Source organism: Trichomycterus rosablanca, chromosome 15, assembly GCF_030014385.1.
Source record: "Trichomycterus rosablanca isolate fTriRos1 chromosome 15, fTriRos1.hap1, whole genome shotgun sequence".
Classification (NCBI taxonomy): Eukaryota; Metazoa; Chordata; class Actinopteri; order Siluriformes; family Trichomycteridae; genus Trichomycterus; species Trichomycterus rosablanca.
The window spans coordinates 5,044,332-5,062,108 of record NC_086002.1 but is presented as its reverse complement, the minus strand read 5'-3'; the positions used below and the strand labels follow the sequence as shown (position 1 = coordinate 5,062,108).

Below are 17,777 nucleotides of genomic sequence, written 5' to 3'. Positions count from 1 at the left end.
AACTCACTATTCATCTTATTCAAGTGATCAACATGTAATAAAATTTGCTTTTTGTATTTAAAATATTTAGCATTTCAGTACAAAACAATATAGAATAAAACTATTTATTTATTTAATTTATTAGGATTTAAACGTCATTTTAACACACTTTGGTTACATTCATGACAGGACAGGTAGTTACTCTAACACAAGATTCATCAGTTCACAAGTTTAATGTCAAACAGTCATGCACAATTTAGTATCTCCAATTCACCTCACTTGCATGTCTTTGGACTGTGTGAGGAAACCGGCGCCCCCGGAAGAAACCCACACAGACACGTGGAGAACATGCAAACTCCACACAGAAATAACTCTAACCACTCCATCTTGGGATCAAACCCAGGACCTTCTTGCTGTAAGGCAACAGTGCTACCCACTGAGCCACCTTGCCACCCGAACAAACCTATTAACACTAGCAAAGTGGTCGAACAAACAGCAACTGCCTAGTCCCAAATTTTTTACCCTTTATTATGAATGCACATTATGCAAACAAGCACTTGTTCAAGGGCAATGCAGGGAATAAAGAGTAAGATTTGGGATTGAGCCAAGAAGAGACTTGGTTCCACTGAGCTCCTACTGAAATTGACTAACAAAAATTAGTTTTGTTGGGACAGTGTGAAATGCAAGTAAAATAAACATCTTGATAGTCAAAGTAACACTAAAAATGTCAAAGAAACTAATAATGCCATCAGTTTTGAGTATTAATTCTATCTTCAGAAAAGAACTAATTCTGTATGTGCATTTCTTTAAGATAGTTGGCTTACCAAAAAACCCCCACATTTTTTAATAAATCATCAGTTTGTGCTACAGACTAGTAGTTCTTTTATACAATTAGAACAGACAGACTAGCCTCTGCTCCCGTGTGCACCAGTGAGCCATGGGCGCCCATGACCCTGTCACCAGTTCATCAGCTCTCCTTTTGATAGGTACTAACCACAAACTACAAGCTTACAAAGCTTAAACAGAACGCTTCTCAAACTAAATTAATTAGTTCTTAAATGATTAAAGTGCTCCTAAAAGTAAAGATGACGTAACACTGTAGTTATCATGTTCCTGTTTCAACTTTTTGGAAATGTATTGCAACTATCAACTTTAAAAGGAGTGCAAAACAGTGCCAAAACATGTTCTCTGTGACAAGTCAAACAAATCATGCTTTCTTATCTTTTATTGAAATTATACATGCAATATAATAGTAATAATAAATGCAATAAGTAAATGCTTGAAATACACAAATTATGCACTTATTTGAACCCTTTACAATACAAAACACATTTTAATACACTTATGTGAGGCAAATAAAAAATAAAATCTTAAACATTTAGTACTAAAATACTGCCAAAGTGGGAAAAAAATCATTTAATATGGGCAGGTATTAATGTGTTTTTAAAGTGTTGATCAGATTTACTCCGGCAGCAGAACCTATTAAACTAAATCTTTTTGGAAAGTCCCTAAATGTGGGCAGACATGAGTGCTGTGTACCAGTGACTCACATTCTGTTATTCATTTCAGTCATAGTAAACATTTTTAGTTTTTAATACTGAATCATTACTTACATTGGTGTTCATCATGTGTTCATCTAAATGTGATGACTAAACACAACCCACAAGCTTACATTTATAACAAAGAGGGTTTTTTTTCTTTTAAGTTGCCTTTGATACGCTTACACACCTTACTCATTAGCCAAACGCATAAAACAATCACTGTAAAGAATAAATTTTAAATAAATATATATATATTTTTTTAAATATTAACTTTTGTGAAACAGCTGTGCATATATACACATATTTGCAAGCTGATTTAATTAAGGTTCACACCAAGACAGTGAATGTGACTAAAATGATTGCTTTAATGGTCTGCTCAGTCATGGCAGTTTTTACAGACAATTATTTGTACAGGTTATTTTGGATCCTAAATTTTAATGACAATAAAAATTCCTACACATCAAATTAATATTGATGTATTTTTTTAATTGCTTTTTTTTTTTAGCACAGTTCATGAGTTTAAAATCTCAAATTCATCAAAGATTTTCCAATTATAAAGTGACAGATTATTAAAATCCTGAAATTCTACAACTTACATAGCGTAAAAGTAAAGTTTTGACTTCAAATGCATCAAATAAAAGTAATAGTTTTCATTAAATATAGAAATTAGATAATATAGAATACTATTAATATTAAGTACTAATGTAAAAATACATCTACATTCATAACAGCAAATGTTGTAAATCTGACACTACAATTCAAATTACTTCCTTTAATAAAGTTCTAATGATTAATGTACATAATGTATCACCTGTTGCGCCACCACATTTATTTACTTGTTTCTGCTACAAACAGTTTTTATGCAATTGCTGTTATAATAATTTTCTTCATGTTTTACCACTGCTTCAACCTTTATCTTATGCAGTAACACACCACAAAGAGTACACCAATTCATCAGGGGCTCGGGCATCCCCCACCTTAGACACAGCCAGTCACGGCAGTATGCAGACCACCTGGATCCCAGCCATAGTGGGCTAATGTAATTTAGCATGGTGCCTCCCAAGCGTCCTCTGTCACAACATACTACAGAGCCATGGCAAACATTTTAAACACTCCTGTGCAAATAATTCAACAGTATACAAAATAAGTTGCATCACAGCTTTGCAACTAAGCATTAATGTAACAAATTTGTGTAGTCTGAATACTTTTAAATACCAATAGAGGTATTTAAAAGTACCTTCGGACAATGCTGTTTATACGTAGACTTCTTAACACCGTGCATCTCTATCCTGTCACCTGATGTATTACTTCCACTTCTTCACCTTCAGGTCCACACTGGTCCACATGCTTTGGTGGCATAACCTGGTGGAAAAACATCAAATCAAGCTACACATGCTTTATTATTCAAACTACCAATAGAGCTCAAATACACAAATGTATAGCCAAAATAAAATTTAATTCACCTGACCATTTTCCTCCTCAAAGAAAGTTTTTATCTTTTCTGGTGGATTTGGAATAGATGGAAACAACTTCTCTGTCAATCTGCAAAAGCAAATAAAATACAGAAAGGTGGACACTACTGTCCAAAAACAACTCGGCCTGTCATGGTACGGAGACATGTTAGTATAAATGGCATGGGGTAACTTGCATCTGTAATGCTGAGAAGTACAACCACATTTTAAAGCAATAAAGATCATATATCCAGACCATGTCATTTTTAGGGATATTCTTGTCCGTTCCAGCACAATTTCTGGGTCTTGAAGATGTATTAAAATAAACTGAGAAAGTGTATACATCACACTTAATATCATGCAGTGTTGTAGTGGAAATCTATGTCCTCACTTCCTCAAACAGGACTTAGTTGTTCTTGTTCTACAACCTATTTATCAAACATTTAAAACCAACAGACTATCATAGACTAATATACTCAACTTTTATGTCAGTGTGAAATTATCATTATGTACAGAGGAATGGTATAGGTTGGGGGCCACTGTACAAGTCATAAACAGCAGTTTGCCTAGTTAGTATGTAAGTGTGTTAATAACTCTATGCAACTTTTATACAGCAGGTTTTGAGTTTAAGGTTCACTGTGTAAGTGTTACACAGCAGGTATTTAGGCTTATATTTACAACATAAATAACAAGTTTTTCACAGGTTTTCCGATCTTAACGGAACAGTAACTAACAGTCTAACGAAATAATCGAAAAGTCGACTCGACTCATAAAGATTCATTTGAACGCAAAAGAAAAGCAACGAGCTAACTAAAGTTGGTGAAAGCGCTAGGTGGGACCGCGACCGTGGCCAGTGCATTCGTTACTTAATCCACCAACACAATGACTTACGATCGTACCTTTGCCTATCTCATTTCGCAGATTAAAGAACTGGCAAATGAGAAGTGACTCGAGTGAGGAGTCGTTTTTCTCGCTGAGTTTGAATCAAAGTTAAAGGCGCTTTAGTGCAGACGCATTGAGGCGTCGAAGGCAAAAAGACGAGACAAGAAATGGCTAATTATGAAAAATCTCTAAAAAAGAGAAAAAAAATCATACGTATCACCCGTCTATCTCACTGGCCAAAGTCAACGACTCAGTGTCGCGCCGCGGTTTCGACTCTCTTCAGTAGAGTCGAACGCAGCTCCTGGGTTTCGTAGTTCTGTTTGGACTACAACGGTTGGATTTACACTTCCTGTCGCTAAGCGAGTGAAGCTAATCGACCTGTTACACCGATCGGCCATAACATTAAAACCACCTCCTTGTTCCTACACTCACTGTCCATTTTATCAGCTTCACTGACCATATAGAAGCAATTTCTAGTCCATCTGTTTCTCTGCATGCTTTGTTAGCCCCCTTTAATGCTGTTCTTTAATCCCCAGGACCCCCACAGAGCAGGTATAGTGGATCATTCTCAGCACTGCAGTGACACTGACATGGTGGTGGTGTGTTAGTGTGTGTTGTGCTGGTATGAGTGGATCAGACACAGCAGCGCTGCTGGAGTTTTTAAACACCTCACTGTCACTGCTGAATTGACAATAGTCCACCAACCAAAAATATTCAGCCAACAGCGCCCCGTGGGCAGCGTCTTGTGACCACTGATGAAGCTCTAGAAGATGACCAACTCAAACAGCAGCAATAGATGAGCGATCGTCTCTGACTTTACATCTACAAGGTGGACCAACTAGCTAGGAGTGTCTAATAGAGTGAACAGTGAGTGGACACAGTATTTAAAAACTCCAGCAGCGCTGCTGTGTCTGATCCACTCATACCAGCACAACACACACTAACACACCACCACTATGTCATTGTCACTGCAGTGCTGAGAATGATCCACCACCTAAATAATACCTGCTCTGTGGTGGTCCTGATCATTGAAGAACAGCATGAAAGCAGGTTAAAAAGTATGTAGAGAAACAGAATGGTAGAACTACAAAGTGCTTCTATATGGTAAGTGGAGCTGATAAAATGGACAGTGAGTGTAAAAACATGGAGGTGGTTTTAATATTATGACTGATCAGTGTAACTATGTCTTTATATTATATATGTTTTATATTATATAGTTGGTTTTTGGGTTTATGCCACAGCAAGTTTTACTGTTTATGTCACAGTGTAACAATGTTTTTATGTCCATGTCATAAAGTGACATAAAACATGTTTTTTTTTTCATCATTCAGTCAGTTGTCAAATCTGAAGGTGGCTCCACAAAACTTTTTAGGTTATATTAGTGTTCAAAAAGGGCTTATAAAATCTACCCTGTGTAAATCATTTTGCATTCCTTTTCCCAATTCAGCTTACGTAATTTATACAAAGTCATTTTAACACCAGTTTAATTGTTGTCATAATTTCAAGACAAACACAATTTAAGCATTCATAAAGGCTGTAAACAGTATTTTAAAAAAGGCAAATCAAATAAAAAATATCAATAACAACTTACCTTTGGAACTTGCAGACCAGCAGAAAAGCCAAAAGAATCATGGGAAGCACTAATGCAATAGAAACGATCACACCTACATTGAGCTTGTTACTCTGTTCAGAAGGTTCAACCACTGGTGTAAAAGCACACACATACGCAATTATTCTGAAGTGATTCACCCATTTTTGCCAAAAAAAAAGACAAAAAAACAACAACAGAAAATAGGAAATTACTTACCCACATCTTCACTCCATTCACTCCAGTATATGGGGTCACCACATTTTTTATTTAAATTTGTTCTAATCTGAATAACATAGCGACTTGTTGGATCAATGTTGGGTTTGTTATATTCCAGCTTTCCTTTCACCACTACATTCTTAAGGTAAAAAAAAATCTGTTAGTTTTACAGGCTGTGACTATAGAAGGTAAATTAGAAGTATGAAATGAAAGAAGTAAAAGATAATTAGACACATAGGTCATTACTAAAACACTTCCATTTGCATTTCTAGAAAAAAATCAACCTGTATGTTTGAATATAATATGTCACAAGTCCTTCATGCATATTTGGTCCACCATAAAAACATCAGGTGTACACCAGAAAAGAATATATAAATGAATATGGATTAAATGAAAATATTTATACATTGTGGAGCTATGTGCTGATTTTTAGGGACACTAATGCTTTTTTTTAAACCCCCCCCCCCTCCCCATTTTCTCCACTAAACTAGTTGTATCCAGTTACCCTGATTGCGTCCTCTATACTGATTTGACCCTTCACCGCTGACTGAGGCCTCTCAACTGACATACGCCCCCTCAGTACAGACTGCATTTTCTCACCTGAATGAGTCGAGTTCATACATCGACGGGCACTGTGTACAGAGGGCCACACCCCCATCAGCATTATTCCTCAGCCCTGTGCAGGCGCCATCAGTCAGCCAGCAGGGGTCACAGTTGCACCAGTTATGAGGACCCATGATCCGACTTTTTACCCCTAACCCTGAACAACAGCCAATCGTTGTTCACGCAGCTGCCCAGCCCAATCGGAAGGCAGAGCTGAGATTTGATACGAGACACTAATGCTTTTTAACAACACCTGCACATTGTGCACATGTAACAACAATAACTGTCTAATCAGAGAGTGCTATCAGATACTAGGTTGGCCTTTCTGCAGTTCAGACCTTTTTGTATGAGGTACAATCTGCTTGCCCACCACTGCTGAAATCTTAGCAGTGTCAGCTAAAAAAAACAGGTCAGTCTGGCACCCGCAAATCTCAACATGTTTTCACTTCATTCATCAAGTGTAGATTGTTGAAAATGCCAGTTACATCCATTCAAAATCCACCCCAAAAAAAGTGTGCAAAAAGTCAAGGGGTCTGATTAATTTCTGAATCCACTGTATATTTATGCTAGTCTCTTGTAATAACAAAAATAAATGACACATTTAAGGCAGTAACGATACAGTGTTAAATTAAAAATGACAGTAGATGTAACCATGTAACATATTAATATGTGGGTGTGAGTTTGGGTGTAAGGTGGGTGGATAAGCAACTGCATGGACACATGAAATCCAAATACTTACATCATTATTAATCTTTAACTCATAATCAAAACAGTCATCGTTAAAAGAACCAATATTATCGGGCAGCGACCATCGTAACTCTAAATTATTTGACTTGATTTGTGTTGAGATATTTCGAGGAGGATCCAACTTTTCTGGAAAAGGAAGAACCAGCAAAAGTACTTTAATTTAAAAAGATCACTTTGTATATAACTACAATAATATATTCAACATATTGGGCCATGTCTTATATTGGGTATGTTTGTTTTCATATAGTGTTCAGAAACACATCAAATCATAAATGTGGGTGATTTAAAACAATCCTGCAAAGAAGAGTGCAGCCAAAATTCCTCCACAGTAATGTTAAAGACTTTGTATTCTTATGTGTGTCTTTATAAAAACTTTATAAACACCACTGGTAGAAACACTGAAATCCTGAATATAAAAGCTGAAATACCTAGCTCTCTTTTGTTAGTTATAATACAACCAGCTAAGAATGAATTTCTTTTTGTTCAGTTTTACTCAAAATAAAGTTTACTCTAAGTGCAGTTTAATATTATTTACAATTAATGACCTGCTTTTATAAATATGAACATTATTATTAGTGTAAATACAAGTGTAATTTAAAATGGCACATTATCTGTGCTTTGTGTGTAAATACAAAAAGCAAAAATGAAATAAAATGTGAGTATACAGCAAAGATGTTGTATCAACAGGTATCACATTTCTTACCAATGTTACTTTGAAGAAGTCTTTTACTGAAGACGTACCAGTAACCAGGGATTGTAATGTTGACTTGAACAACCATACTCCTGTTGTTAAATACGAAGCCTTGGCATTCAACTCTTTCCTTTGTACTGTTAATGGTACAGTCTAAATTCTGTTCCACTTTTGATGAGCATAAGCTGAAATGAGGAAAAAGAAAACACCAGTTACTTACATACCAGTGCCATTAAATAGAGAACTTAACATGACAAAATGACAGTATTAAAATCATTAAAACCATTAAAATTATTTTTACTGTCCCAGTGAATTTCTTTTAGGTATACATTTTTCGACCTGCTTCTGTATGGAGAGGTTGTCAAAGCAGATCTGGTCTTCATACTAGATTTCAGTTCTTACGCCAGATACCCTTCCTGATGCAACCCTCAGGAACCAAAATGGCCTCTTTTATTGGATAAATGTTACACTGAATAATGTATATATGTTTAAGACTTAAAAATAGGGATAACAAGCCTGTGGTTAAATTGTCTTCCATTTCCAGCAGCTGATGACAACATTTCTTCAGAAAAGTGATGCAATTTCAGATGTTTAGCTGAGGAGGAAGTTACTTTTTTTCAAGGGTGACATGTGTTGTCCTTTAAGTTAAGATCAAGTTTTACACAAGGTTTCCCCAACATAATTGCATTTAAAGTTTGCATGGTTAAATCATTTAGTGTGTCGAATATGCAATTACAGAGTCAACTAGAATGGTGCAATTATTATTTTTTTATTTACTGCACTGTATTTAAAATTGGGTTGTGTGACTTCTTCAAGCCACTGTAATTTTTCCAGGGATTCATACATGAACGATACTTTATACATACAGAGAGATAGAAAATCACTCATTGGTAACACTTACCGGGTAGAAACAGAATAGTCTGCATCTTTAGGAAGTGTATGTGTACTCCAGGAGCAATTTAATTTCCACTTATAGATCATGCAGGAAATATCAGTCCAAGAGAAATTGGTTAGGCCTGAGAAATAAAAAGATTTTAAGCACATTGGTTAAAAAATTGTTGGCTTGTGTAACAATATGATCAGTTGAAAACAACTGCACTGGGCGCATTGTAGAACAGGCAGATTTAGTTACAGTTACATTGACCTGACTGATGTAATACAGTAATATTTGTATAATTCTATTTGTTATTTTCATTTTTTGATTGTTGTTTAAACATTTCTGGGGAAAACATGTGATGTGCAATTGTTTGTCTATTTTTTTTTAAACTTGTTAAAAGATCAAGTGATTAATGCAAAAATTCAGATGATTTCAAAACGTTCAAAGGAACTACACATTACAGACTGTTCTGTAAATAAACCTAATAACAAGAAATGAGAAAGAGGAAGCTCAGCAATACAGTCACCTAAAACACAGTTTCTAAGAAATAGATGTAGCACAGGAAGGTAACCTCCTTAACATGGAATATAGATTAGATTACAGTATATATAGGATATAAATTACTGTATATATGGAATATAGATTACAGTATATATGGTATATACACTAATCAGCCATAACAATAAAACCACCTCATTGTTTCCACACTCACTGTCTATTTTATCAGCTCCACTTACCATATAGAAGCACTTTGTAGTTATACAATTACTGACTGTGGTCCATCTGTTTCTCTACATACTTTTTTTAGCCTGCTTTCACCCTGTTCTTTAATGGTCAGGACCCCCATAGAGCAGGTATTATTTAGGTGGTGGGTCATTCTCAGCACTGCAGTGACACTGACATGGTGGTGGTGTGTTAGTGTGTGTTGTGCTGGTATTAGTGGATCAGACACAGCAGCGCTGCTGGAGTTTTTAAATACCGTGTCCACTCACTGTCCACTCTATTAGACACTCCTACCTAGTAGGTCCACCTTGTAGATGTAAAGTCAGAGATGATCGCTCATCTATTGCTGCTATTTGAGTTGGTCATCTTCTAGACTTTCATCAGTGGTCACAGGACGCTGCCTACAGGGCGCTGTTGGCTGGATATATTTTTGGTTGGTGGATTATTCTCAGTCCAGCAGGGACAGTGAGGTGTCAGTGTCACTGCAGTGCTGAGAATCATCCACCACCCAAATAATACCTGCTCTGTGGTGGTCCTGTGAGAGTCCTGACCTTTGAAGAACAGGGTGAAAGGGGGTAACAAAGCACACAGAGAAACAGATGGACTACAGTCAGTAATTGTAGAACTACAAAGTGCTTCTATATGGTAGGTGGAGGTGATAAAATGGACAGTGAGAGTAGAAACAAGGAGGTGGTTTTAATGTTATGGCTGATTGGTGTAGATTACAGCATGGGATATAGTTTACAGTATATATGGTATATAGATTACAGTATACATAGAATATAGATTACAACATATATGGGCTATAGATTACAGTATATATGGGATATAGTTTACAGTATATATGGGATATACTGTAGATTACAGCATATATGGGCTATAGATTACAGTATATATGGGATATAGTTTACAGTATATATGAGATATAGATTACAGTATATATGGGATATACTGTAGATTACAGCATATATGGGCTATAGATTACAGTATATATGGGATATACTGTAGATTACAGCATATATGGGCTATAGATTACAGTATATATGGGATATACAGTACAGGCCAAAAGTTTGGACACACCAGTCAAAAGTTTGGACACACCTTCTCTTCAATGTTTTTTCTTGATTATTTTTATTTTCTACATTGTAGATTAATACTGAAGACATCCAAACTATGAAGAATTATGTAGTGAACCAAAAAGTGTTAAACAAACCAGAATATGTTTTATATTTTACCAACTCTACCTCTGCACAACCCAACTGATGGTCTCAAACACATTAAAAAAGCAACAAATTCCAAAAATTCACTCTAGACAAGGCGCAAACATTCATTGAAAACCATTCCAGGTGGATACCTAATAAAGCTGGTTGAGAAAATTTCAAAGAGTGTGCAAATCTGTCATTAAAGCAAAATATGGCTACTTTGAAGAATCTAAAATATAAAACATATTCTGGTTTGTTTAACACTTTTTTGTTTACTACATAATTCCATATGTGTTCCTTCATAGTTTGGATGTCTTTAGTATTAATCTACAATGTAGAAAATTTAAAAACATTTAGAAAAACCACAGGAATGAGAAGGTGTGTCCAAACTTTTGGCCTGTACTGTAGTTTACAGTATATATGGGCTATAGATTACAGTATATATGGGATATAGTTTACAGTATATATGGGATATAGATTACAGTATATATGGGATATACTGTAGATTACAGCATATATGGGATATACTGTAGATTGTAGTAATATGGTATATAGATTACAGTATATATGGTCTATTGATTACAGTATATATGGAATATAGATTACAGTATATATAGGATATACTGTAGATTACATCATATATGGGATATACTGTAGATTGTAGTATATATGGGATATAGATTGCAATATGTATAGGATAGAGATTACAACATATATGGGATATAGATTACAGTATATATGGGATAGATTACAGTATATATGGGATATAGATTACAACATATATGGGATATACTGTAGATTGTAGTATACATGGGATATAGATTACAGTATATATGGGATATAGATTACAGTATATGTAGAGTACAACATATATGGGATATACTGTAGATTGTAGTATATATGTGATATACGTAGATTACAGTATATATGGGATATAGATTACAACATATATGGGATGTTGATTACAGTATATATGGGATATAGATTACAGTATGTATGGGATAGATTACAGCAGTGTCATTTATAAAATAGATGTAAATGTTTGTTGGCAGACTTACTAAAGTTTCTATCATCCTTCTCATATTTCATCACTTCAGGAAACATCTGAGAAGAGAGAATTTAAATGAATACTTTATACTACATACATTTATGACATGACATTATTGTATTTCTAAACAGAGATGTACTGTACCTCATCACAGATTTCAGACATTTCCAATCTTTTATTATCTGTGAACAAAAGTACATCAGTTAAAACTGAGTGATTATGTGTGTTGTCGGTGATGGCAGAGAAAAATAAATTATGAGATACCTTAAAAACGACTTCGAAAGTACCTGGATTACTGCAGTAAGTGTGGTCTAAACCAAGTCAAAATCACAGACAAACAAATTCTGTTTAAACTAACAAATATTCCATAAAGTATGAAATATTCAACTGATTTTATCATATAGAATTGAATGGAATTATAAAACTGGAAGTCTCAGTAAACAGTAAGATTTTTTATTGATAGTGCACATGGACATTTGTTAAGAGAACTAGACGTATTTTTTTTATTATTTAAAATCATGTTTTATGATTCAAAATCATGTTGACTTATGTTATCAAAATTGCTTGTATCTATTATTTAACCCCCTGTTTCAGTACTTTGTTCTTTTCCTTTGAACGCTTCTAATAAGCTATTTCTGTAAGTGCTAATGAGCTTCTGACGCCTCTCTTGTGGTGGCATTGATATAACACATCACTTTGTTATTGAGTCCCAATGGTTTAATCATGCTGTAACCCAACTTAAGGTCACAGTCATTAACAGCAGGTTTTAAGATCAGCAATATTATTTAGGGGTTGAATAATTGTATCATGGCAGCATTAATAAAAATATACTACTGTAAAATACAGTATATCATTAATTTATGTCCATTTGCTTTATCATTTAATGGATAAATTTAACTAATAAATTTAACTACATTTAACTGGAAGAAACTAGTGGGACCCAGGTACATGCAGGTTCAGGGAGGAATTGTGAAAGGCAGTTTGTTTACAGAAGGGCTGAAGAGCTGTTCAATAATGAGTGTGTGCAGGCAGCAGTGAAGCATGGTGGAGGTTTGGCAAGTTTGGCATTGCATTAAGCAAACGGAGTTGGGGATTTGGTCAGGATTAATGGTGCCCTCATTGATGAGAAATACAGTTGTACAAGGTTCAAATTATGAACCTGAAATTATGTTAATAAATTGGTCTTTATGCCAGATGTCCTTAAGTAAGCTTTGGACCAGCACTAAGCATGCACTTATATGTGTGTCCCCCATAAAAGCTAGGTTCCCACAGCATCCGCCTTCTGTATTTGTGAGCTCATCCTTGGATTCAAACTTCCAGAACTTAGCGTGGCTTTTAACTAATATGCTGTGTGAGCTCACTAGACAATTTGTACTTCTTAATGTGGATTAATTAATTAAACGCTTGCTTTTTCATCTTTGGTTTGTCTGTTATTATGATTTAATATGGATCAGAGAGCATTTCATGTGGAATTAATGCAGTAATCCAGGTAACTCCAAAAGCCTCACAGACCTTTTCCTGCAATTGCCCGTTTGTACACTTTTTTTCTGTAAAAATTGTATAAAAGCTTACTGACCAAAATCATCATGCTCATAATCATAGTATTCCTTGCTCTCGTCCTCAGCCACAACCAAAGAGAGGGTCAACAAGAGCAGTCCACAGAGTCTCATAGTAAAACTACAGCAGGAAATAAACACCAGAACGAGTGACCACACACAAGTTTACACAAATATGAAGCATGATTTCTATGAAGTAAAACATACACTGATCAGCCATAACATTAAAACCACCTCCTTGTTTCTACACTCACTGTCCATTTTATCAGCTCCACTTACCATATAGAAGCACTTTCTACAATTACTGACTGTAGTCCATCTTTTTCTCTACATACTTTGTTAGCCTGCTTTCACCCTGTTCTTCAATGGTCAGGACTCTCTCTAGGACCACTACAGAGCAGGTATTATTTAGGTGGTGGATCATTCTCAGCACTGCAGTGACACTGACATGGTGGTGGTGTGTTAGTGTGTGTTGTGCTGGTATGAGTGGATCAGATACAGCAGCGCTGCTGGAGTTTTCAAATACTGTGTCCACTCACTGTCCACTCTATTAGACACTCCTAGCTAGTTGGTCCACCTTGTAGACGTGAAGTCAGAGACGATCGCTCATCTATTGCTGCTGTTTGAGTTGGTCATCTTCTAGACCTTCATCAGTGGTCACAGGACGTTGCCCACGGGGTGCTGTTGGCTGGATATTTTTGGTTGGTGGACTATTCTCAGTCCAGCAGGGACAGTGAGGTGTTTAAAAACTCCAGCAGCGCTGCTGTGTCTTATCCACTCATACAAGCACAACACACACTAACACACCACGACCATGTCACTGTTACTACATTGCTGAGAATGACCCACCATCTAAATAATACCTGCTCTGTGGTGGTCCTGTGGGGGTCCTTACCATTGAGGAACAGCATGAAAGGGGGCTAAAAATGCATGCAGAGAAACAGATGGACTACAGTCAGTAATTGAAGAACTACAAAGTGTTTCTATATGGTAAGTGGAGCTGATAAAATGGACAGTGAGTGTAGAAACAAGGAGGTGGTTTTAATGTTATGGCTGATATATCCTTCTATAAATGTTCGAAGACAAAGATTAAACCTTCTGCCAGAATGTTCAGCATGGTTAATTAAAACCCATTACTAAAATAATTAAGAAAAAAATACCAGTACAAAAAACTCCCATAGAAAATACAAATTTTGTCACCATTTCACATTAGCCATAAACATACACATTTCATAAAATGTTCTCTTCTCACTGTCATAGGATTGTTTTCTCACATCATGTTGGAAAACCACAATTACTTGTTTTTTCATACCAAGTACACAAACTATTTGTAGTTACAAAAACAAAGCATATGCATTTAAGTCCATAAACAGTTTAATTACTGAATACATTTAAGAGACAGTGACTATATGTATATATATTTGGACTAGGTAAAATACTGGATTAAACCAAAATCAAGCTCTCAAGTATTTAATAGTATTATATTTACCTCTTTGGGACACTTCATGTAATGTTCAGAAGACAGACTTACTTCAAATGAAAGTAACGCAAAAGATACATCATGGTTTACTGGAAAGCATTAGCATGAGGAAGTTATGACAGGGAGGAGTTTCCACTTCTGCCACAGACAGTAAGCTGTGGCTGTTATTATTATGCAGCTTGCATATGAAAATAATGCCACACCAATATCCATTACTGTAACCATTACTGTCTTTGAAGACTCATGGGTAATAATATTAAAGATATTGTGAGTACATTTAGATAACTACACAGCTGTGAAATGACATGGTAGACTTACTGCATTAAAGGTACTTAAAATGTGTTAATTTTGGGTAGAACCCAAAATGGTTATTAACTTTAGTGGGGAACTACAATTAAAGCATACAAGTAAAAAAATCATTTTTAAAAATATGTATTATGTACCTTAAATTAAATGACATTAAAAGTGCATGGGTTACAAACTTAAGACTAGTGGCTGCAAGAACTACACTACTATGAGATGTAGGTATTTAGCAAAAGCAGATCACAATGTTATTTTTTGTGATAAGTTGAAATGGAGCTTGAATAGAAGACTTCAGGGGGCAACATGATTGGCAGAATGCACAGTGAATTCAGAAAGTATTCAGACATTGTAGATTTGTTTTTGGATGGATTGAATTGCCATCTAACAGATTGTAAGCTTTTAAAAGAGTAAAATTGTCTGGTATTAACAGAACATTTATGGTATGCAATTTATTTCTTGTGTTTTGTTTATTGGCTAACTTGTTTCTTCAGCAGTACAATGTCTTGTGGACATGACATTGTTTAGGCTTATTTTCTTCTATTCCTTAAAGTTCAGATGAAATTGGTGTAAACGACTTATGTTTAAAGGCCTTTGACTGAGGTGTGTTTGGCTCCTTGTATCTCCAGTAAGAATTATGTCAAATGGGGTAGAAGAGATGAACCTTGAGGTTTGACGCTATAACATAGTGACACCATCAACTGGCTTGAGCTAGAGTGCCTGAGTAGCTGTTTGATGTCACAGTGTTTTGTCACAGGGAAGAACAAGAAAAAGAACAAGAAGAGCAACAAGAAGAGCAAGAAGAAGAGCAAGAAGAAGGGCAAGCCTTAGCCTAGTGGTTAGGGCACAGGACTAGTAATCCAAAGGTTGCTGGTTCAAGCCCCACCACTGCTAGGTTGCTGCTGTTGGGCCCTTGAGCAAGGCCCTTAACCCTCAATTGCTCAGACTGTATACTGTAATGTAAGTCGCTTTGGTTAAAAACGTCTGCTAAATGCTGAAAATGTAAATGTAAGAGCAACAAAACGAATCCTAACAAACAACTGGGTTCCAGCACCTTTGGTGTTGGTCGGTAAAAACAATGGAGATTTTACACACACATATACTATTAAAATATACACTTTTAATAAATTGCCACATGAACAGCTTTTGAGGAGGATGCTGACCTAAAAGGACCACAAAAAAAAAACCTGTGAAAACTGGAACAAACTCACGTTTCACTCAATGGGAGGAAGGAAAGTGACCTGCTACCATTGAAGCGCCTTGTGCCCCCTGTAGGACACTTCAGGTATTACTTAAGCAACTTGCAATGACCAAATTGTATGCCCAAATTAGTTGTAACACCTTACAAATGGAGTGTTTTAGTGTACGCGAGGTCAAGGTTGGGATCAAGCAGAAAGACTGCTTATCTGCTTAGGGAATGTGATCATCACCTTAAGTCCAGACAAAATGTGATCTCACATTGTGATTTAGTCACTCAGAGCAGGATTCGATTGCTATGAATGAGAGCACTAAACTCTACTGTCTGAGTTACAGCAACATGGTTGTGAGATGCATCTTAATGCTAGGATTTTCTGTCTTTGCAAACCTGATTGATTTTGCATGAAAGTGTGGTAGATTGGGATATAAATTTGTTCTACTGATCAGCCTTCAAAAAGATCTTACAGTGCTGTTCAAGTTAGTCATGGATCCATAACCTAGAACCCCATAATCCCAAGAACACTCTGGTCCATTACAGTGTTTCATAAAGCTAAAAACATAACAAATCTTCCTTGCTCTGCACACCAAAATTTCTAACCCCCTAACAAACAAAAGGCAAAACAAAATCTAACTACTCTAGGATTACCTGTCTTAACAAAAATACATGGGGTAACACACACACTTACCTAATGTAGGTAATGTAGGGGTCACCAACCTTTTAGAGACCGAGAGCTACTTCACTGGTGCTGAATAATCCAAAGGGCTACTAGTTTGATACAAACTTTCTGAATAACATAAAGTTGCACGATTCACCTTCAATTATATTATTATTAATATTATTATTATTTTTATAAATATTCATATATATGAAGAGTCTGATCATATGTTGATGTTAATGATTCCTCAGAAAAATTAACAATGATTTACCATGGTAGTAAACACAGCTCTGACTTTCAAATATTGAAACAGATTTAGATTAATAGAGATAAATGTTACATGTTGAAATATATCTATCACATCTGTGATATGTTTGTAAATATTGTTCCTGATAGTTTTGTATGAATGAGCACATAACACCATTTTTTTTTTTTTTTTTTTTTTTTTTTTTACAATTGATCACTTCTGTACCATTTTTTTACACATCTTCAAATCATGTCCCGTTGTACTCATCACGTCCTTTGCAACATTTTAAAACAAACCATGAACTCGGTCCCATGTTTGTACAACACTTTTGTTTTTTTAATTTTATGTTCAGTATTGTTATTTTCTACATCAATGCAAGTGTGGCACCGGGTTGGTGACCCCTGATCTAGACAGATGGCTTCCTATGTGTGGCAATATGTATGGTCGCACCCTTACTTACTTGTCGAGGCCCCAAAATACATACCATTTATATACAGTAGATCTGAATGCTGAATGTCAAACGAATGTTGAATATTAAACTAACTTTACCGCAGTACGTAGTGACGGTACATGTAATTGAGCCAAAACAATGAGCAGGAGGCACAAACACATACAAACACAAGGGTTAGACTTCATGTACCAATTTCTAGCGTTGGCATTAATTAAATTAACACAAGGTATAAAACAGAAAATTCTCACCACCGGTGATAATCGGAACCTGCACAATACACCACAACAAATGACTTCACATCAGTGGAGTTTGCTACTCGGAGTCGGATGAGACGGTTTG

The 17,777-nt window shown here is 35.7% G+C and overlaps 1 protein-coding gene across 1 annotated transcript; it reads right to left on the bottom strand.

Annotated features, from left to right (window-relative positions):
* Nucleotides 1–2,100: 2,100 nt before the first annotated feature.
* LOC134329381 (interleukin-5 receptor subunit alpha-like) lies at nucleotides 2,101–17,777 on the bottom strand. Its single transcript, XM_063010626.1, has 11 exons — nucleotides 17,687–17,777; nucleotides 13,128–13,228; nucleotides 11,696–11,733; nucleotides 11,562–11,607; nucleotides 8,603–8,717; nucleotides 7,714–7,886; nucleotides 7,003–7,136; nucleotides 5,661–5,799; nucleotides 5,445–5,556; nucleotides 2,984–3,062; nucleotides 2,101–2,882 (listed from the first exon to the last, which is right to left on the bottom strand). The coding sequence occupies exons 2-11, from the start codon at nucleotides 13,219–13,221 to the stop codon at nucleotides 2,805–2,807; spliced, it is 1,008 nt and encodes a 335-aa protein (XP_062866696.1). The 5' UTR covers nucleotides 13,222–13,228; nucleotides 17,687–17,777; the 3' UTR covers nucleotides 2,101–2,804.

Coding starts and splice junctions, on each gene's coding strand:
- LOC134329381 (XM_063010626.1), bottom strand. CDS start 13,221: ATGAGACTCTGTGGACTGCTCTTGTTGACCCTCTCTTTGGTTGTGGCT. Junction 11,608..11,695: donor TGTCTGAAATCTGTGATGAG/GTACAGTACATC, acceptor CTCTCTTCTCAG/ATGTTTCCTGAAGTGATGAA. Junction 3,063..5,444: donor CTGGTCTGCAAGTTCCAAAG/GTAAGTTGTTAT, acceptor TTGCTTTTGCAG/ATTGACAGAGAAGTTGTTTC.